At 43.8% G+C, this 23,467-nt stretch overlaps 1 protein-coding gene across 2 annotated transcripts in view; it reads right to left on the minus strand.

Annotated features, from left to right (window-relative positions):
- Window positions 1-23,467, minus strand: part of PALM2AKAP2 (PALM2 and AKAP2 fusion) — a 571,059-nt gene that overhangs the window by 286,919 nt on the left and 260,673 nt on the right. Inside the window, exon 6 of one of the 2 annotated variants that reach the window (XM_030193777.1) lies at window positions 18,791-19,498. The exons of the other annotated variant lie outside the window; for it this stretch is intronic. Within the exon in view, the coding sequence (XP_030049637.1) occupies window positions 18,791-19,498 (708 nt within the window). The remainder of the gene's footprint in view (window positions 1-18,790; window positions 19,499-23,467) is intronic. 2 annotated transcript variants of the gene reach the window in all.

Below are 23,467 nucleotides of genomic sequence, written 5' to 3' on the forward strand. Positions count from 1 at the left end.
TATTTAATTGAAAAGCTGATTATTGCCAGCCTTCACGGGTTCTTAGATCTAGTCAAACAAGAAGTTTTAGAGTTCCTGATGAAAATGATATTAGAGTGGTTAGGACTGGGCATTTTCAGGAGTCGGGCCTGAGATTTGGAATGCCTTTCCATTGGATTTAAAAGAAATTATAGTGTTTGTCAATGTTTGGTATTTTTTAATTTTATTTATTTCCAGGTATTTGATATACCGCAAGTTAATCCTTTACAGGCAAACAAAGCAGTTTATAACAATCTAGTAATAAAACACTGCACAGAGAGGAAGGGGGAAGAGGGATGAGGAAGGGATTGGGGAAGAGGGGCAGGATGGGCAGACTAGTAGGGTAAGAGAAGGAGGAATCGCCAACTGGAGAAGGGGAAAGTAGAAGAGAACACAAAGGTCTTCAATAAGACCTAAAGGCCTGTGAAGACATAGGGGCTCTAAAAGATGAGGGGAGAGCAGTCCACATCTTGAGTTCCAAATAACTAAATGCCATATCCCGAGAGCTAGATGAAGGGATGCAGGTGATGGTACAGAGGGGTTGTCTGAAGAGGATCGGAGGGTCGGCGAGGGTGAGTACGGAATCAGCAATTTATTCAAGTAAGCCGGAGAGTTGGGAGCACACCCTTTGAAGATGAGCATGAGTAGTTTGAAACGAATGTAAGATGCAACCGGGAGCCAGTGTTCTTGTTGGAGACGGGGAGTCACATGGTCAAAACAACGAGCCCAATGGATAAGTTTTACTGCTGTAGATTGAATCAATTGAAGCCTTTTCAAGGAGTATAATGGGAGACCAGCATACAGAGAATTTCAATAGTCTATCTGAGTAATGACAAGGGCTAGGATGAGTGAGCAAATAGACTGGGGGGAGAGAAATGAACGGACTGAGTGTATATGATGTAGTCCAAAAAATGAAGACTTGAAGTGAGCTGAGTGTTATCTAATACTGGGATGGAAGACGATGAAGAATATGTATTGATTCACATTTTGCCAAATTAAGGAAGAGACTGTTGTCCTTCAACCAAGAGGAAATTGCTGCCAAACAAGAAATGAGGGAAGTGAGAGCAGAGGTGAGGTTTGTGGTGCAATAGAGAATGTGGATGTTGTCCGCTTAACAAAAGGATGGACATCCTTGTTCCTGGATGATAGCTAACAGTGGAGATAAAAAAATATTGGAGGAGAGGATTGAACCTTGGGGGACACTAAAGACCTGCTTAGTTGGCAGGTTGGAGGAATATGTAAAACTTGATGAAGAAGGCTCTTTGCTTTGCTTTAGACATTCTTGGTTTTGCTTTTTTAGTTTTATTTTATTTTTAGGCTTGCTTTTCTGAAGTAGGTTGTGAAAACTGTAAGGCTGTTTATAGCTATTCTGCATACTGTTTTGGATTCTTTAATTTGTAATTTTTCAATTTTTATTTTGTATTTCTTATCTTTTCATTACTTTTTATTCTTTAACATTTTTAGGGCTGCATTTAACATACCTTTACAATCATGCTACTTAGTAACATAGTAGATGACGGCAGAGAAAGACCTGTACGGTCCATCCAGTCTGCCCAACAAGATAAACTCATATGTGCTACTTTATGTGTATACCTGACCTTGATTTGTATCTGCCATTTTCAGGGCACAGACCATAGAAATCTGCCCAGCACTAGCCCTGCCTCCCAACCACTGGTGCTGCCACTCAATCTCAGCTAAGCTTCTGAGGATCCATTCCTTCTGAACAGAATTCCTTTATGTTTATCCCACACATTTTTTAATTCCGTTACCGTTTTCATCTCCACCACCTCCCGTGGGAGGGCATTCCAAGTATGTTAGAGGAAAATTTTCATATTGCCTACACTGCTTCAAAATTTGTGTGTGCATTTAAATGAGATTTGCAGCTGTTTTTTTTAAAAGTGGAAGAACATGCTGATTTATTTGGATTTTTACTCACCTTTTTCAGTAGTAGCTCATGGTGTGTTATATTTAGGTAGTTCCCTTTCCCAGGTGGGCTCACAATCTAAGGGCTCTGTTTACTAAGGTGTGCTAGAGACTATGGAGGGTTAAGTGACTTACTACTACTACAAATCATTTCTATAGCGCTACCAGTCATACGCAGTGCTTTACAATTTAACATGCCTAAGATCACAAGGTGCAGCAGTGGGATTTGAACTGGCTATCTCTGGATGTCATGAACTGTGCTCTAATCACTAGGCCACTCCTCCACTCCACTCATCTACTTTCACTCTGAAAATTACCTAATGAAAAAGTACGACGTCCTGCATGTTCCTACATGCAGGACGTCAGGATTCACGTCAGAAACAGAATCCAGATCAGCAACACGCCGGACTCAGAGATCGGCGCTAAAGAGGCCTTTGGCTGGAGGGGGTTGGGGATCCCCGCCGGCAAATGTACCTGACGACGGCGGTGGGGGAGGTTTGGCAGCGGCGGGAGGGGGGTCGAATGTGGCGGGGGAGGGTCAGTGGCAGGGGTGAAAGCATGGGGGCCAGGGCTAAATCTGCAGAGGCCCATGCCCCCGTGGCCCCACGTAGCTACACCCTTGCTCTGCACACCTCCATTTGAGATATATAAGGTTCCACAGTGGGAGTTAGGTGCCTGTCTTATAGAACAGCATGGATCCAGATGCACACGCAAATTTTAGTAACATAAGTATTGCCACACTGGGACAGACCAAAGATCCATCAAGCCCAGCATCTTGTTTCCAACAGTGGTCAATCCAGGTCACAAATACCTGGCAAGATCCCCAAAAAGTTCAAAACATTTTATGCTGCTTATCCCAGAAATAAGCAATGGGTTTTCCCCAAGTCAATTTAATAATGGTCTATGGACTTTTCCTTTAGGAATCCGTCCAGACCTTTTTAAACCCCACTAAGCTAACCGCCTTTACCACATTCTCTGGTAATAAATTCCAGAGTTTAATTACACGTTGTTAGCACCTAATTATTGATGGGTTCAAAGCTGATTATCCAATTTAGGGAAAGGGAAATGGGACTTGATATACCGCCTTTCTGAAGTTTTTGCAACTACATTCAAAGCGGTTTACGTATATTCAGGTACTTATTTTGTACCAGGGGCAATGGAGGGTTAGGTGACTTGTCCAGAGTCACAAGGAGCTGCAGTGGGAATTGAATTCAGTTCCCCAGGATCAAAGTTCACTGCACTAACCACTAGGCTACTCCTCCAATTTATTTGTGCATGCCTCGGAAGTGCGCCCAACATTGGGAGAGCAACTTTGGGCACCATATATAGAATGTGCACTTATGTGCCTAAGTGCTAGGCACTATTCTATAACTTAGACGCACAAGTTGCTTAGTACATAAATGCGAGGTGGGTGTATATGTGGGCAGAGTATGGCGAGATATTGGCAGGTCTCCCAATTATGTACTTAACTTACAGAATACTGTAAGTTACATGCACCACTCGGCATATGTAGGCTATAACAGTTGTGCCTGCCATAGACCTGGTTCACCTGTTAGCACCTACATTTAGGTATGCCAATTTATGTTAGTACTAATCAGTTCATGCTTTTATATAAACACTAGCCCTTAAGCCCGTAACAACGGGCTAGTTTTCTTTTTCCTATGGCCCCTCCCCCCAGGTCCAACAACCCTGCTCTCTCCCCTGCCCTCCCCCCAGCGTGTTTCCCTCAGTTCCGCCCCCTCCTTCCCTCTCTGCTCCCTCCTCCTCCGATTTCCACGCCCATGTCCAAGCCCTTCTCGCTATTGGACTGTACTGCTGGTGGAGGCAGGGCTTGGACTTCTACACTCTTAGCGTTCTGAGTGACTCTACTGCGCATTTGCAGGTGAGTCGGTCACTTGCCGTTTATATGTTTGATTATATAATGGCATCTTGGTGCCCAGATATCATTATAGAATTGATGCTCAGTTCGTGGCATTAGAACCCTTAAAATGAGATGCCAAGTTGTAGAATTGCCCCATAGAAATGCAAATGGAAGTAAGCCATGAACAGGCAACTTGAACTGGTTAGACAGAATGGAGTCTAGGGAGCAAGTGGTCATTCTCATAGATGCAAGTGATTTGGACAGAGAGTATAATGCCAGAAGTTGGAAAGAGGCCCATGGGGAAAAGGTCATCAGTAAAGGGGCAGCTTATGAAATACTACATGTGGAAATAGTGGAGCTGGGGATTGGGGAGAACTCAAAAACAGAGGAAGAAGACTGAGGAGAATAAAGAGAAGCCTAAAGGGAGATACCCTTCAAGCACAAATATTGGGTCACGATATCTGCTGAAGGCATGGAATGAGCAGTTGTAGTTGCAAGGCAGTGGGTCAGGTCAAAATGACGGAAAAGAGTTTCCTCACAAGGTTTGATGAAGTTCTGATTAAATCAGCATAATAAGCTTTTTTAAAGCTCCTTTTAAATGGAAGGCATAAGACCACTGACACATCCTACAAAGACCCAGTGCATCAGCTGTCCTATTTTTCTTCCATATAAATTCTGCTCTCCGTGCCTGTTGGTCAAACACTACTTCCCTTTACAGAACACTCACATAACCAGGTAAATATGGGTGCAGCTTTTAGGTGTGAGAACTTACACCAGCAAAGAACTGCTATAAGTGGAGCACCTAAGTGTGGCAGGCACCTGGGTATTTTACATTATTCTATTAAATGCCAGTCTCACTTGTATCATCAAAAGGACAGCTGCCAGAATATTAGCATTACCAGAGGGTCAAATACTGCTAACCTTTCAAACAAGGCACTGCATAAAAATTAAGCAGAACATTCAGGGTTCAGCCAGGGCCAGTGGCCAATCCAGGTCACAAGTACCTGGTAGAAACCCAGTCAGTAGCACCATTCTTTCAAAGTTGTTGCTATCTCTGTTTATAACATCCCTAATGGCTGGTATAACCTTCTGTACTGGGATCTGTACTTCTGGTGGTCAGTACTATGTGACCCTTTGAATAGAGCAGGGGTGGGCAACCTGCAGCCCACCATTGAATTTTCTGCAGGCCTCCAAGACCATGGGGATTCTATAACGCCATTAACCAGAGTTTTGGCAGTTTTAAATACTATATTTTCAGAATAGCCACTCTAGCAGTTTGTTTCCATCATTTTTAGCTCAATTTTTACTTATTGATTTATCACAGCAGGTCTATGGAGCTCTGTGCATTTCTGGTTCTCTGACATTATGTAATGTTGTGGTCTGCTAAGGGTAGTACTGACATTCATACGGCTCTCTGTGTAAAGAGATTAGAGATTATATATGTTGTGGGTTGGACCATTGATTTGAAGAAACTTGCCAGGTGATTTCTCTATAAAGTGTTCAGGACAAATTTTCAAAGCTACTTACTGAACAAATAACAATTTATAAGCATGAAGTGGCTCTCTGAAAATACAGTTAGTTGTATGATACATACACTCTCAGTCACATTTTGGGAAAGGCATTTCCATAGACGCAGCTTGGTCAGGAGAGGAAAGAAGTGCATGCAGGTTTTCAACGCTGTGAGCATTATTTGTGGTGAAAGATCTACTTAGCCATAAGGTAGGTGCAAATGTTTGCAGGTGCTTTGTATCCCTGGGGAGCTCTGAAGTGACAGGATATGCTTACTTTCTTTTGGGAAGTTGGTGCAGCCCAAGGGATTGGCCAGCGGGTCCACCAGGAGGTTTGAATCTGAACAGAAAGGAGAGTGAGAAAGAGCTGGATGTCTGGTGTTGAGCTCTGAAGAGAGTGAGGTGTTAGAAAACAAGAAGGCAACCGGTCTACAAGATTCAATATGGAACAGAAGAAAGAAGCAGAATATATGAAGAAAAACTTCCTTTATTGGTGTTTCAAAGCTCCCAGGGATTACAATCCAATGCTCGACATGGCCATGTTTAGACAACCACACAGTCTGCATCAGGGGCAACTAAAACCAGCTGGTGTGAAACAACAAACTTCACCAGTGCTGATTACCAATGTGTCTCTGCCTGGGTCTGTTTGATACCATCAACGACTACAATAACTGCATGCATTGCCACTGCAGTGAAAAAGAGGCAGGTGGCAGGTCTGATCACCTGGATCTGCCCTGGTGCTTTGTAAATATTAAACTAAATTGTGCTATGTGGACACAATTAATTAATTAATACAAAAGGGGAAATTGCTATAACATGGTGCCTCCAGTTAGGTACGCTGATGCCATACACTGAGTGCCAATTCTGTATTGGCATTTGTGCACCAAGTTGCCATTATAGAACTCTAGCAGAAACCCAAATCTGCAGCCCTACATTTAGGTGCAACCCTTTATACAGGTCAGTGTAATGCACTTAAGTTATCATATTCTGTAAATTATGGGGTAAATTCTATATATGGTGCTTTATAGAATAGTGCTTACTCCCCGGAATCACACCTAACTTTAGGCATGGCCATTTGCACCAACTGAAATGTGGTGCAAATGTACACATCTAATTTAGGAGCATGTTCCTGTTATTCTATAACCATGTGGGTAAATGCTAGGAATGCCCCTGTTCTGCCCATGACCCTCCCATTTCCACTCCCCCTTTTTTTACTCGTGCATAAAATTTAGACACGGATCCCGCTCTTAAATTTACGTGAGTAAATTCCAATTAAATCTAATTAGTGCCAATAACTGCTTGTTAAAAAGCCAATTATTGGTGCTAATTAGCTCATTAATTACACAGTGTGCACACTTTTTGGTGACTTTTATAGCATGAGGGGGGTATGTGTGTCAGCTGTAGACAAGCCCATGCCCCTCCTCCAAGCTGCCCATGTATACATTCTAGTTACTTGCTAAGGCACTTATTTGCTACCTTATAGAATAGTGCAGTGGTTCCCAAACCTGGTCCTGGAAGCACCCCAGCCAGTCAGGTTTTCAGGATACTCACAATGAATATTCATGAGAGAGATTTGAATGCATTCTCTCCACTGCCTGCAAATCTCTTTCATGAATATTCATTGTGAATATACTGAAAACCTGGCTGGCTGGGGTGCCTGCAAAATCAGGTTTGGGAACCACTGGAATAGTGCATAATGCACTAGATGCATGTAACTGCAGACTCCCCATTATAGAATTGTGTTTTGTATGCATTGTTGTGTAAAAGGAATACTGCAAAGTCTCACTAAGGATGCATTAATTACATGTCTGGCATTAGTTTTGTTGGAGTAGAGGAGCAGCCTAGTGGTTAGTGTAGTGGGCTTTGATTCTGGGGAATTGAACCCAATTCCTGGATTCAATTCCCCCTGCAGCTCCTTTTGACTGAGCAAGTCACTTCACCCTCCATTGCCCCAGGTACAAATTAAGTACCTGTATACATTATGTAAACCACTTTGAATGTAGTTCCAGAAAGGCAGTATATCCTTTTCCTTTATTTTTTACTAGCTGAAAAAGCCTTTCAAAAACAACAGGCTCCCTATTTGCACCATCCCATTCCCCTACCTTGCTGCTGCCCCTGTCTTCAGGCCTACACAGACCGTTTTTACCCCCCCCCCCCCCAAAGCAGCTTCATCTGTGTTGCAACTGGCATGGGCCACTACTGAAGCACTGGTAGACAATTTAGTGCTTCTGATTCAACTGGCAGGATCTGGGTTCCCCAGTGCTGTTCACTGGCACTGTGCATTAGCCATATCCCCCACTCCTCAGCTTCCCCAGCTTCAGTGGCGTTCCTAGGGGGTGCGGTCTGCCCCAGTGCATGCCGCTGGGGGGGTGCCATGCGCCTGTTGGCGCCGCTCATTCCATGCTCCCTCTGCCCCCGAACAGGTTACTTCCTGTTCTGGGGCAGAGGGAGCATGGAACGAGCGAAGCTGACAGGCGCGCGGCATCCCCCCCCCAGCAGGTAAAAATGCACCCGGGGGGGGGGCGCATTGGCAATCCGCCCCGGGTGTCAGCCGCCCTAGGAATGCCACTGCCCAGCTTAGCCATATCATGGAAGGATGACAGCAGCCACACACCACACAACATACAATTCACTAAGGGTTTTTTTCATTGATTAATACATTATGCAGTACTGTTTAAACCCAGTGTAACTGAGCTGCTTCTTCATTGACCTAATAAAGAGAGGGCAACTCTAGAACGTTTGTGATAGATCTATTTAGTTGAATAAATATATCACCTACAACTTGGTTGCACTGTCCCCTCTAAGCTGAGCTGGAATCCTTCAACTGCATTGCTGCAGGTGGGATGTGGTGCTTCAATATTGTGTTTTCAATTACTAGGGGCAGACAGGTTCCCTGGAATCCTTCAGAGCTTGCCTGTCCCTCATTATTGAAAATGTGATAGTGAAACAGCACCCCCCCCCCCCCATTGGCAGCATTTCGTTGGAGGATTCCTGCTCAGCTTAAAGGGAACATTGAATACTTGTGGTTGCTGATTTTTTTTTCCAAGTGGACTAACATGCACAATTCCCAGCTGCATTTCCCCCTCCTCTGCCTATTAAGATGTTTCATTTGTATTACATTGACATCGTGAGAATCGTATCTATGCTATATGAATGTTCTACTGTGCTGTCTATTAGAGTGTATCATAAGCATCATATTTCTGTTGTATGAATATTCTACTGTGCTGTTTTAATGTGTTCATTAAGACACTGCATCATATTATTGCTATTACTAGGATTACTTTGCCTATTCCCAAGTTAACCTCACTGATTCTAATTGTGTATTACACTGACAGAGTATCTCTTGTTCAAAGTACCAGGCCAAAGTACATAAGTAATAATAAATGTATATTTTAATACTTAAGTAAAAGTAAAAAGTACAGTGAATTTACATTTGGATTCTGCACCTAAATTTTTAATTAAATCCAATTAGCACCAATAATTGCTTAAGAACTCAGTTGTCGGTGCTAATTGGCTCATTGTCCAATTAAATTGCGTGTGCAAATTGGGTGCACACCCAAATCTGCACATACAATTTTTAGTGCTTTTTATAGACTTTTGGGTTTGTGTAGTTTGTATGCAAATGGTAGGCCAACAGAAATGCAGGTATAACCTCTGTGTAGAAGTGACAATGTGGTCACATTCAGCTGCACTATTTAACTGGTTTCTGCCATGGAATCCATGAATAAAGTAATGCATCATTGCCTGCCCTTTACTTCATTCAGCAGTCATGACCACTGAAACACTCGGACCTATGTTTGTGTGTGTGTGTATATATATGTACATATTTCAGTATATCTATCTATCTATCTATCTATCTATCTATCTATCTATCTATCTATCTATCTATCTATCTATCTATCTATCTATCTATCTATCTATCTATCTCAGTGGTGGCTGTACCATTAGGCCAACTGAGGCGGGGTCCTCAGGTGGCATTCTCCAGGAGTGGCACTCTCCCCTTCCCTCCTCAACCCTGGGAGCAGCAATTCCCATAGGCTGGCACCAGCCTCTTATCCTTAATGCGGCCCGCCTCTTGACGTAACTTCCTGTTTTCTCAGAGGCGGGACACAGTAGAGAGAAGAGGCTGGTGCTGGTGGCACCGTGGCAGAGCAGTCTATGTATATCACTGCTGCTGCCGCCTTTTGGAAAAGAAAAATAATAAGGTAAATGCAGAAGAAGGCTGCAGAGGGAAGGGGAGAGATGCCAGACCGGGCGCAGGCAGCATCTCACCCCTGCCTCAGATGGCAGATTGTCTTGGGCTGCCCCTGATATATCTATATCTATACTTACATATGTATGTATGTGTGTTTGTAATGATAAGGGGGAGAGCTGGCACTTAAAGCAAGTGCTAGCTGGATGTTTCCCATTCAGTTTTCATTTTGTCACTTGAAATGAACATGATCTAATTTTCTGCCTCACTGAGCTCTGCCCTCTGGCCCACTAAAGACTCACAGTAAGCAAAAAAGGAAGAGATAGAAAACAATGACATGGGCGTTCCAAATAGTCTACAAGATACATCCCCACTCCCAGCACTAGAGATGTGCAAAATTATACAATTATTCGCTAAAAACAAATAAATACACGAATGCAAATCAAAGCATTTGCTACAAACCAGGAATCGGTTTCCAGCTCTGTGTGCTATGCTACTAACATTGTGCTTCACATGAAAAGAATAGTCGCGTTCTGCCACCTTCTGAAAAGACTCAGCTCACCCTGCTAGAACAAAAAAAAAGGGAGCGAGATGTACCAATTAGTCTTTAAAACCTTTATTGATGTGGCCATGTTTTGCCTATAGGCTGTTTCACAGAAAACTGACATGCAATTCCTTAGTTTTCTTAATAAGAATATAAAGCTCTGGTTGAGGGTAATATGATTGCCAAATAAGAGTGGAGGAGTGGCCTAGTGGTTAGAGCACCAGTCTTGCAATCCAGGGGTGCCCAGTTCAAATCCCACAGCTGCTCCTTGTGATCTTAGGCAAGTCACTTAACCCTCCATTGCCTCAGGTACAAACTTAGATTGTGAGCCCTCCTAGGACAGAGAGATACCCAGTGTACCTGAATGTAACTCACCTTGAGCTACTACTGAAAAAGGTGTGAGCAAAATCTAAAATAAGTTGAATCTTCTTGTACTGTATCCTTGTGTAAGGCATAACCTGTCTGTTACCTTCAATCAGAGCTTTATATTCCTGTTGAGAAAACCAAGGAATTACATGTCCGTTTCCCCTGAAGCAGCCTATTGGCAAAACGTGGCAACACTGGGCTTTTTGTCTACTCAATAAAGGTTTTAAAGGCTAATTGATACATTTTGCTCGCTTTTTTGGTTCGAGAACATCTTGTGTCATTTGTTTACACCTCTTGGTTTGGTTCGGTTCACCTTCTGGCCAAGGATTAGTGGAAACCAGTGGCATACCAAGGGGGGGTGGTGGGGGCAGTCCGCCCCAGGTGCACGCTGCTGGGGGGTGCCGCGGCGCGCGCCTGCTCTGAGTTCGCTGACTTCGCACGTTCGCTGCAGCTCCCTTTGCCCTGGAACAGGTTACTTCCTGTTCCGGGTCAGAGGAAGCTGCAGCGAACGCGCGAAGTCAGGGAACTCTGAGCAGGCGTGCGCTGCGACACCCCCCCCCCCAGCGGCATGCACCCGGGGGGGGGGGGGGGTCCGCGCTGCATCGGGGGGGGGGGGGGGTGCTGCACCCGGGGGGGCAGGGCGCCGCCCCTGGTGTCCGCCCCCCTAGGAACGCCACTGGTGGAAACTCAGTAATTAAAAAGAATAATCTACTTTCTTCTACTTTGGCAGCAGCAAAATATTAATTAGTGCCCATTTATGTCACTGCAATTAGGGTACAGGCCCATGAAGCACAATTAACCTGGTGGTGAATGTGGAAAGAGTGCATCATAGGGCAACTGCAGGACCAACCATCCATGCTGCACTGGGGTTAGGCTGTGCTTTTCACCCCACTACACCACAGCAGGCTGGAATGAGGGCTTGCACCTTAAGCCAAAGGGGTGTAATTTCGCTCTCTTTTTGAGGGGGCAACAAAGTGAAGGGAGGTGGGGCTTGAAAGAGAATGTTGTGCTTATACAGTTTTTGAACACAGGTAGCAAGACGAGGCAGCTGGGAGAAGAAGAGAATGCTGAAGGCAAATTGTAAGATGGTGCATGAGTACCTTGTGTCATTCAATGGATTCACATTACCAAGGCAAACTATAGTTTGTAAACACATATCATACATCAGCCACAGTTAAAAAATCAGTCATGTATACATGTGATTATATGCATTTTGGGTATATATAGATTATACATTTATGTATAGACAGAGATACATTTATATAGATTTTAAAGCCTGCTAATTGTTTTGTTCTGCATATCCATTCTTGGAATTGAAATGCATCACCTGGTTCTTAAGGGTAGCAAAGTTGTGGAATGAGGAGAGGAAAGGAAGGAAATTAAAAAAAAAAAAAAAACGGAACAGACACAGAGTTTTGCTACTACAGCCTCTTGGATGAAATGAGAACACCATGAAAAATGAGCAAGAAAAAAAAAAGACACAGATGTATGGAAATCTAGAAAACATTCATAAAACGTACCAACTTTTAAAAAGCTACATAGGTCTCCCCAATGACTAGGGGAGAACACATTGTAAACTAACAATAGCTTTACAAACTTTTAAGGCGAGAGGTTGCAAACCTTATTTTCCTTGTACTTTGTTCTGTCTCGCTTAAACACTGGCAAATGTGCTTTGCCAAACCACTTCAGCCCGGCGACCTGCCTGGACTAAGAGCTTCATCCTCTACCAGTCAGAGCTTTAACATAGTCTCTGTGCTAATAATGCTGGCTAACGTGTTCTGTGGCCCAAAGAAGTCACAATGAGGGTCCTAAAGAAATGCTGGTGGCCCCTGAGTCAGCGGTTCAGCCTTGTCAGTTCAACTTGCACTTGTGAGTTCTTTAAAAACATACAGTATGAACCAATTCCTTTCCTGCCTACTCCTTTCATTTTTTTTTCTTTTTTGTACATCATGGATCCTTAGGTGCTTAGCTATCAGCGTGGGTTACCGTTAAGACAGATTACTTTAGCACAGGTCCTATTTTATACAATGAGACCTAGTTACTGATAACTGGGGTTAACTGTGAAATAACATGTATTAATGGCCACCCACATGGGTAAATATTCTCCTTAGACTTCTGTTTGGCACTGTGTAGGCTATGTTAACTCAAAAGATTTACAGCCTGATATTCAGAGCCATTGAGCTGGGTAGCAGCAGTGGCTGACTGGTGGATCCCTTAATTTTCAACGGCCTCATTGGCATAGTGCTGCTGAAAATCCAGATTGCACCGGGGTGATCTGTGGACAAAATGAGGGTGGTCCCATGATTTATCAAATTAGTGGTGATATTTACTCTGCTAACCGGATAAAGTTAGTACGCTAAAGGGGCTATCTTAAAGCTATTGGGTCAGCTATCCAGAGAGCAGCTGAATATCAGTGCTGAATCCGGGTACTTAGCACTGGTCATTAGGAGACAGTTCTATAAAATAGAGGCTAACATTTAAGCATCTATTGTGCATGTAAAGGATTAGAAAAGCGGCATATATGCCTGCAGGTGTGCACAGATGTGTGTAAATGCCATATATGCACACGAGTATTATTCTATAAATACAGGTAGGTGTACAAATGGGACTCCAATTTATGTGCATAACTTAAGAGAATATTATAAGCTACATGTGTGTCTCTGACATTTAGGTTCACATACATTTGCCTCCTCTACGGCTGGTCTAACTGCATATGCATTTATGTACCCTCCTTTCCATTATAGAATAATGTCATGGAATTAAACCTACTCCCCTCATTCCAGTACCTAAACGAAAGCGCAATCACGCACATGCTCGCTAGGTGCGAGCTCTGCAGTGTACTATAATGTGACTGTGCAAGCCACATAGGGGGAGATGCTATATATGGCGCTTAAAAAAAATCAGCACTGAAATCAATGCTGACTAAGCATATTCTATAATTGGTGCCTAGATTTAAGCTCCGATTATAGAATACGCTTATTTGATATTCCGACGCTTAAATCTACGTACATCCATTTACACCAGCGAAAACATGTTACCATGCCCCTTTTAGCCTGCGCGCATTAGAAGTTCGGCGCACATCGTTACAGAATACACTTAGCGAGTTGTGTACCTAAATTCTAATCAATGTCAATTAGCGCTCATTATTGCTTGTTAAGTGTTGTTATTAGCGCTCATTAGCTTGTTAAGCTCGCTAAATTACATGCATGGTTATAGAATCCGTGCTGATTTTGGTGCCGACCTCTAGGTACGCTATCTAGAATCTGTGGGGATAGAGCGTAAATGCAAAGAGGTATGCACAGGGGGAAGGCGCATGGGCAAGGTACAGACGTGTCTGACATTTACATGTGTAGCTTATGGAATGTTGTCCTTTAGTCATGAAAGTGCCACACTTAGGTGCTATTTACATTGTGTAGTGGGCGGCAGGGGCGTAGCTGCTATGGGGGCCTGGGCCCCTGTAGATTTGGCCCTGGACCCCCCTGCCGGTGACCCTCTCAACCCCCCTCCCGCCGCCAACCCGCCGCCTGCTACCTTTGCTGGCGAGAGACCCCAACCCCCGCCAGCCGAAGTCTTCTTCGTTTGGTTTTTCAGTCTGACATACTGCACGTTGTACGTGCAGGACGTCAGACTGAGAAACCAAACGAAGGAAGAAGACTTCGGCTGGCGGGGGTTGGGGTCCCCCACCAGCAAAGGTAGGCGACGGCGGGTGGGGGGGTCGAGAGGGTCGTTGGCAGGGGGGATCAAAGTTGGAGGTGTTGGCAATGGCGGCGGGGGGGGGGGGGGTGCGTCGGCGGTGGGGGGGGGGGGGCTAAAATGTGCCCCCTCACCTCGGCTCTAGACCCCCCTACCGTTGAAGTCTGGTTACACCCCTGGTGGGCGGGCCCAAATTTGACCACATGAATCCTGACTTATGCTAGTGTTTTATAATGGAATCTGGCCACACAGATGCCATTATGGAATTTGCACTCAGCAAGCTGCATTTTTGTACCCTTTATAGAACTGACCCCTAATGGCATACCGGTACTGAATATTTGGATTTATTTCAGCCACAACGGCTGTTGCTTAAAAAAACACCGACCATTCCAGCTGGAAGATACCCTCCAAAACGTGTATGGAGATCACAGAATCGAGGCCAGAAGAGACAAGGATTGGCCTTTACTCTGATTCAGTGAGATAGAAGTCAGCTGGTAACATTTCTTTGAACTGGTGAGGATTATCAGTGTTAAGGTCAGGCATATCCCCAGAGGAGCACTGTTTACCAGCCCTGGGAAATGTAGCTGCCTCCTGAACGAGATGCAGGAGTTAATATTAATAAAAACTCATCACTATTGTCAGAACCCAGTTTTTAGTACTTCTATGAACTGTGATTTTGGCGTCACTCCCCTCCTTGATTATTCCAATGTGCCTTTCTCAGCAACCAAGGACAACATTTCCGAATTCAGCCTTAAGTTGTAATGTTAAAAGCATGAAAGAGTATCCTTACCCTCCAAAATTATAACTTATATTTCAGTCATTTCATCATTCCCTGGTTTATTAGATGAGGTCTTTCCTGGGTGCTTCATTACCTTCAGATGAAGTGATCTGGAAAGACACCTTCCATAGTGTTCCATTGTTTACATCACATCTCTTTGCCTTGGGAAGACCCTTAAACTGAGCAGGGCCATCAAACATGCAGTTTGCTTTGGTCTGAGAGCTACATAGTAGGCATTTTAAAATACACTAAACCCATTCCCTTCACCATGCTACCCTTTGTAATGTAGCACACTGGCAAGAAGGAACCTAAATGCTTGGCACTACATTTCAGTAAATATTTTAGAATTCAGAAACTTCCTTTTGTCATCCCCCCCAACTTACTACTGAGAAAATTATACTAATCTCCACCCTCTATATCTGAAAAGCTGCATTCCCACGAATTTACTAATAAAAAAACCGTCTAGGGCCAATCAGCTGCAGAGATTCATGCGTCTTTGCAACACCTTAGCAGCAGCCATTGGCTTTGCTTCTTTTTAAAGGGGTTTCAGAACAGATCTCTCTGCCACCTTCACCACCATAAAACAAAAAAAATAAGCTTTGCATCTAATATTAGATTTCTATTATAATAAAATGCAGGCAGCGAGAAAAAGCAGGGGGACAGAGCTGCAAACTTTCATTATGTTGAGATCTTATAAATAAGAACAGCTCAGAAAATTGCCAACAATGTTAGCAAAATGGCCAAAACCATGAGGAAACTGGGCTAGGATAAAAAGCAAGCAAGCAAGGCGAAAGGGTGTACTTAAGGCTCCATCCAGATGTGTAAGCCTAAGAACCTGGCAAGTAGCATGTCAGAACAAACTCTTCATGCCAATTAAAACAGAGAAGGCCACAAGAAATCAAAGATAAATCCCGTAACTAGAAATGTGTAAACAATCTGAAGTCAGATTTCAGCTTGGTGTGAGCTCAGTAGTCAGTATGGATTTTATCCAAGGAGTGTATCAACAGGAACTGCAGGGCAGAAGAAATGTGCCCTGGCTCTCCCTTGGGTTTGCAGCAGATGTTAGGGGATCCACTGCAGAGTTTACTGCAAGAATAGCTGTCTCTTTAAAAGAGGCTTTTTGAGTCAACTCAGCAAGCTCGTAGATATTTCATAGGCTTGTTGAATTGGGTGGTAAACCTTTTTAAAGTGATTTGGACATGCCTATCACAAAATGACAGCATTTCCAGTATGGTGTTCTACATCAAAGGGAACTGGAAAATCTTTTTCTTGTCTTTCTTCTGGTGTCCCAGTAAAGAACCGGTCATCAAACACTCTTGGATCTAGGCATGATTGAATTTGTTGGGCATCTGTTTCAATCTATCTGTCTATGGACCTTGTTTACACTACATAAAAACTGGGAAATGCAGAACAACGTCCTCTGAGTCAGGGTGACTAAGATTACTCTAGTTATTTATAGCAGCCTATTTGTATCCAAGGAACTATACAGATTTCAGTAACAGATGCATGTGGATCACCTCCGCAATGGCTTCCATGTCAACATGGTTACCTGGGAGGGTGTTTTGAATGGTATTTATGCATTTTTCTTCTTAATATGGCATATATAATGGACTTAAATGAATTACACGGACAGCTGGTATTTGAATGCTCAACTCCCTTTCTTAGCCATCCACTGAACCCGCATCAATGCTCAGGTGTAAAGAGTGATGGTAATCGTGGTGTGCATCTCTGGATTAAGGCATTTTTGAACTTTGAATGAATACATTAAAGGAAAAATAAACTGAGATAGCTCAAATTTCAGTGAAAAGGGGACTCGCTCTACTGACATTGTCCAAATCTTGACTCCTCGTGTCCTTTGAAGGAATGTTACGCTGAATAGCAGAAGCTATTCTTTGTGCTATGATAATGCTTCTGAATCTTTGTTTTTTCTTCATGTTAAAGCTGCCATAAAAGTGTGTCTGTCTCATTGGCACAGAAAGACAAGAGCACAGAAAAAAGGTGCTGGGAACAGATTTGCAGAACTGAAGGTTATACACAATAAAGCACCATCCATGAACCAAGTGTAGAAACATTGTCACGAACCACCTCAACTTGGAAAAGACTTTAAAAAAGAAATCTGATTACTTCAAAACTCACTAAGAATTCTTCTTTTGAAAATGCATGAACATCATCTAAAAATACAGTTGTCTTACTGAAGAGTCATCTTTCTTCCCCACTATACTTCTATACTGTTCATAAAGAAGAATCTATGAAAGTATACATTTATGTGTGTGCATATATACAATTTAAGTGTAGTTATCAAGAAATATGGTACTATTTTTAAAAAGATGGTACAAATAAATGCTTGTAATGGAACAGAAAATCATGTTTCTTGTCCAGAGATCAGTCAAACTCACAACCTAATGTAGGCACAGTCACTCAGAGGCAAACTAAACCTGTAAGTAGGTTCTGTTTCTTTCCATATCAAATTCATTTCAGGTGAACAATACTGTAAACTGGAAGAGCATAAGGCAAAAATGACCATCCCATTATTATTCTGACTGTGTCACTTACATCCACTTTTTTGTTTTACTTTTAAGAAAGCTAAATGGAATTTGACCCTCACCCCGCCCCCAAAAAGCTAATAATTTTAAAACTCAGTATCATAGAAATTAGCTTTTGGAAAGGAAATCTACAACCATAACTCAAGACTGAATTTTAGAACTTGTGATCACCAGAAATATGAAACTAGGCAATCTAGTTAAAAAGTGTGTTCAGTTAAATTGATATTGTGTTAAGCTACTTTGTACACTACAAACCTCAGGCTGCTTTTTACCAGTGGTTCATATAACTCTGGATCCAGACCTTTAGATTCTCTTTGTATATCTATTATGGATGCATTTATATATACATACTATCTATCCATCTATATATCCATAGAGATACATAGATAACAGCTCTACAACAGAATGCCTATGTGAAAAGCCCAAAAAAGTGCCTAATTCATAAAGATAGCATGGCACCCGGCCCCCGGCCCTAAGAGCGTGCAAATGCCAGTGACCACATTAGCACCTGCTTGGAAGTTGGCGTAAACACATACATGTAATCTAAGTGTGCACCTCACTTTCTATATTATGTGTGGCTGCACAAATAGCAAACATTCCATATTACATATGCATAAGCATTGCCATACTGGGACAGACCAAAGGTCCATCAAGCCCAGTAACAGTGGCCAATCCAGGTCACAAGTACCTGGCAAGATCCCAAAACAGTACAATACATTTTATACTGCTTATCCTAGAAATAAGCAGTGGATTTTCCCCAAGTCCATCTTAAAGATATCCAAACCTTTTTTTTCCCCACTAAGCTAACTACTTTTACCACATTATCTGGCAATGAATGCCAGAGTTTAATTACACGTTGAGTGAAGAAATATTTTCTCTGATTTGTGTTAAATTTACTACGTTGTAGCTTCATTGCGTGCCTCCTAGTCCTAGTATTTTTGGAAACAGAGTATGTATTCAATGGTGCTGCCTAAACAGACAGTGCTGTCGAATACATGCAAAATTTGAAACCATCAACGTTACATGGTTTCAAATTACCCGTTAACCGTACGGCTGAATATTGACCTCAGTATGTATATATAAAGGCACACACAAAATTCAATATACATAGAACACAAAGTGAAATGATTTTTGAGTGCAGAGGAAGAGAAGGTAGTGGAATGGTGATCGCGGTTAACATTTCTGAAGGGAAAGAAGAGGAAGCTGGCGCCAGGACCTTGAAGGCAATTCACTTCCAGTTCACAGTACAGTGCTTAGTAGTTCAAGGAGTTCTAAGCAGGTGATCACATGGGTGATGTTCAGGAGATGAGAAAGAAGAGATCACATGACAAGGCAGCAATGACAGCGTTTTTTCTTTTGTGTACCTGGAATGGGGTCCGTGACTAGACTTTCCTCTTTCCCCTCTGGTGAAGAGGGCTCGGTAGTGTCTGATAGCAGCTTTCCAGAGACTAACTCACCAGCATTTCCATCAATAGTGGACACGTCTGTCACGGTCTTCTCTCGCAACGACTTCTCATCATCTTCATCGATTAGGACCAGCTCTGCCTTGATAGTGTCATCATAGCCCAGCACTCTTTTTGTCTCATCTTCTTCATCAATACTTTGGTAACCCATGAAGATCATAGTCACTGGCTGCTCCGCAGTGGCCTCCGGGATGTCTTCTCCAGCTGTTCCGGTCTGCTGATGTCCAGGATTCCCAGAAAGCCCCTTGCTGCCTTTCTGTACCATTTCCAGTTTTGCCTCTTTAAGGAGCATATGTTCTTTCATGTGGCCAGGCTTTCCATCAATGATAACAGTCCTCTCTGACACTGTTGTAGTTTCACACCCTCTTCTTGTGTTTGATTGTCCAGCTTTCTGTATAAGTTCATCTACATCCCTGGAGCTTAACCTATGCACTCCATTTTCTAGCACAGTACTGCCATTGTGGACCTCATAGACTACCTTGTTACCATCATCATAGACTTTTACTCCTCTTTGATGTACCCCCTCTGGACCAAGGGCTGATGCAGAGAGAATCTTGGTCTCTCCTGTCTGTCTGTTTTTCTCCACATTAATTTCCATGGCGTACACAGCTTGAATGAAAACAAGAGAGGAAGTGCGTGTTACAACAAAGCAAGCCAGTGAACAGTTAATTGCCAGACAAAAGAAAGTTTTGTGTGTCCTGGCTACGAGCAATTCATTTTGTGGGTTAGCATAAGGCTGGGTGAGAGGTGTATAGGAAGCGAGTCACACATTGTAACTAGGATGATGGGTGCTCGCACTTTGTAAAGAGTACAGGGCTTAGATAAGGTGACATGGGGTCATTACATGCTTACATACACATGCAACACTGCGACAGCATGCAACCATGAAGCACAATCAAGCTCTATTACTGCAATGGTAATCAAGTGCTTTCTTCGACTGCAGAAGACAGGAGAGTGATTTGGAAGCTGCTCAGGGCAAAGTGCAATCTCTGAATGATCCTCTCCACTTATGTTTCTCTTGTCTCCCTGCTTAATTCACTCCCAAATACAGTACTAATGGTATATTTCGGCTTCTACATTGAGGAAGACAGTTTCACTGTGCTCTCAAACAGACATGGACTGTCCCTTTTGTGTCTTCTCTCTTCACACATGTGCCTCTCTTTCTTGCGCATATCTCCCCCTCCATCCAAGTCACATATGTGGAAGGGCATTTTCAAAGGTGTTCAAGTAAACAGAGACATCCAGCTTATAACATCCAAAATGGACGTCCATGTGCTGAGGACATCCAACATGAACAGCCATTTTACAAACTGGAACGTCCAACAAATGAATGGCAAAAAAAGCAGGGACAAGGACATCTATCTGGCAGCATTTGTAAAAGAATGACCACACAGATATCTCTGCAGAGCAAAGGGGCAGTCTGTTGGTTAGTGCAGTGGCCTTTAAAGCAAGGGACCCAGGTTCAAATCCCAACTCTTTTATTTTGTAATTATGAGCCCTCCAGGAACAGAAAAATATCTACTGTACCTGAATGTATAGCACTTCAATAGCCTTTAGGCTTGCAGATGGCTTATATATTTAGGTACAGTAAGTATTTTTCTGTTCCTAGAGGGCTCACAATAAAAAGAAAAAAAATAAAACAGTTAAAGTGGGATTTGAACCTGGACCACTTGGTTTGAAGTACACAGCCATTGCACTAACCACTAGGATACTCCTCAGACTTGCTTCCTGATTTGCCAAGTATGCCTATATTACCTGAAGCTGTCATAGAGTCTGGTATCCCCTTTCAGTTTCACATTCAGGGGAGAGGGAGGGGGACAGCAACCACTGGGAGAGTAAGGATGTGTCACGCCCAGTGGTGTGCTGGAGTAGGCTCTCACAGGCTCGCAAGAGCCGGTTGTTAAGTTTTTAAGAATTTTGGGAGCCGGTTGTTAAAGTAGGGCCCTCCATGGCTACTTTAACAACTGGCTCCCAAAATGTGGGCTTGGGCCCCCTGCTGAATTATCTTTTACTTTGCTGGTGGAGATGCTGAGTCCTGCCAGCCAAGTAAACAGACTACTGCTGCTCTCCGGTCCTTGTTTCCAGCTCTGGGCAGCAGGCTGGGACTTCTCGAGCATGGTGGCAGTCCATTTAGTGCCTAGCGTGCCCATACAAAGAGAGGGAGGAGAGAGAGGAAAGTGTTGCTCCCCCCGGCCACCCCTGGCCCTTCCAACTGCAGAGCTGGCTACGTCTGGAGAAAGAGCCTGTTGTTAAAAATTTACCAGCACACCCCTGGTCACGCCTTTAATTCTTCCAGTGGTCAGCTGTTCAATCAGAGCATCTTTTTGTAACCTGGATGTGACTGAAACAGGTCTAATTTACGGCATCCTTCTTTTTAGGCTTGGATGTTGGAAGTCATGATTTTGGGCCCTCCCTAGTCCTGCACAAAACATGGCCACAACACACCCCCTTGCTATTTAGTTGTATTGCAGTGCTGGATGTCTCTCTTCTGCCTTTGCAAAATCAGGATTTGGACGTTTCAAGCACTGGATGTCCATTTGGGCATTTTAAGGTGTCTATGTGCTTCTAAAACAAGCTCCATAATGCTTTCTCCCTACAGCAGGGGCGTAGCCAGATACCCAGTTTTGGGTGGGCCTGGGCCCAACATGGGTGGGCAAAAGGACTCCACCCTGTCCGACAAGTAATTTGGTCTCTCCCTCTCTCGCCTGCATACCATATGGCCTCTCAAACATCCCCCCTCCCCCACATAACTTTTAAGTAGCAGATTTTCACCGGCATGGAGCACACTGCTCGTTGGCCCCACAGCCTTCCCTCTGAGGCAACTTCCTGTTTCTGCATAGGCGGGACTACATCAGAGGGAAGGCTGAGGGGCCGGTACGAACAGTATGTATCAGTCGCTGCTTGCTGCAGGCAAAGATCTGCTATTTACAAGGTATGCAGGAGGGACATTAGTTGAGAGTTTTCGGCTGGTGGGCCTTGGGGATCCCTGCCAGCCACATCATAGGTGTGCTGCTACTGGGTGGGCTTGAGCCCAAAGAGGGTGGGCCTGGGCCCACCCGGGCCCACCCTTGGCTACGCCACTGCCCTACAGTAACCTACACAAAAGAAAATTCCTTCTCCTCTAAACATACATCCACGCAATGCTTCCTCCTCTGTCACTTGCACATGCCTCTTCTTTTGACAAAATAGGGCACATGAAATCTTCACTCTCCCAGTTACTACCCACATGCAAACTCCTGTTCTCCTTCCTGCTTCAGTGGCTGGACAGGAAATGTATTCCTATTGTGGGTAGAAGCAGGGCTTTTTTTGAGGGGGTACTTGGGGGTACTGAGTACCGGCACCTTTTCCACTGTCTGCTAAACTTGACCCATGGTTCTCATATTTTAATGAAACAGCTCAGGTTCTACATACAAATTCTGCCTTGTCATAGATTCTATGACTGGTTGCAGGGGTCCTGGCTATTGTGGGGTGAGTCCCTCAATGATCACTCCACCCCTGAAGGGTGGCCTAGCATTTGAGTACCGGCACCTTTTCTGCTAGACAAAATGCACTGGGTAGAAGAATGCTAACCATGGGCTGAGGAGTGTGCATATGCTAGGGCTGATGTAATAAGTTATGCTATCCTTTAACCTTGCAATTTCCTCAGTATTTTAACAGGCTAATCTTACTACCCAGCGCCCATGCTCTCCTGCCTCTTGGAAAATGAATGGAGCAGTTTTTTTTTTAATTGGCAGGCTGACCCCTGATAGTATGTGCCAATGTAATGCTAAGGGTGAGGTGTTGCCATTTTTCAAGAAGGTGGCGTAAGAAAAGGACACCAGTGGACATTTTCCAAGGACCAGGTAAGTGTTATAGTTCCAGAGGTATGCGGCAGCTTCAGGGGCTCTCTCATCAAGGGCCTCTCTGTGTTGGGTACCTGGACCAGGGCTATCTTGGCTCAGGGTGCTCTGGACCTGATGCCCCCTTTAAAGGGGGGGGAGGGGAGATATTTTTCCTTTCTCCTTTGCTGTCAGTGTGTGAGCCAATCACCATTGAATACAGAAAATAGCAGCACATTACTACAGCAGCTTGCATTGTGTTTTCTATCAGTGTACATTTTTTAATGCTGTTGTACCACGTATGCTATTATTTTACTGCATCAGGAGCAGTATAATTTCTTTCAGCCCATGTGTTGGAAAACTGTGTGTTGAAGTTCAGCATGCAGCTGTAATGCACAGCATATGACAACACCACCACTGTCTGTGGATCTGACTGTTACTCTATGACTCATGGTCCAACATGCTTCCGGGGGGGGGGGGGGGGCTTTTTCCTCTTCTGCCCCATATAATTTCTGGGGTCCTTTTATTAGGGTGCGCCAAAAAGTGGTCTGTGCTGGTATAGACATGTGTATTGGATGCGCGCAGGTCCATTTTTCAGTGCACCTGCAAAAAAGGCCTTTTTTTTTTGGCCGAAAATGGACGTGCTGCAAAATTAAAAATTGGCATGCGTCCATTTTGGGCCTGAGATCTTAACGCCACTCACTGACTTAGCGGTAAGGTCTCACGCGTTAATTAGGTGGTAATTGTCAGCGCACGTACA

The sequence above is a fragment of the Microcaecilia unicolor genome, chromosome 2 (genome assembly GCF_901765095.1).
Source record: "Microcaecilia unicolor chromosome 2, aMicUni1.1, whole genome shotgun sequence".
Lineage (NCBI taxonomy): Eukaryota > Metazoa > Chordata > Amphibia > Gymnophiona > Siphonopidae > Microcaecilia > Microcaecilia unicolor.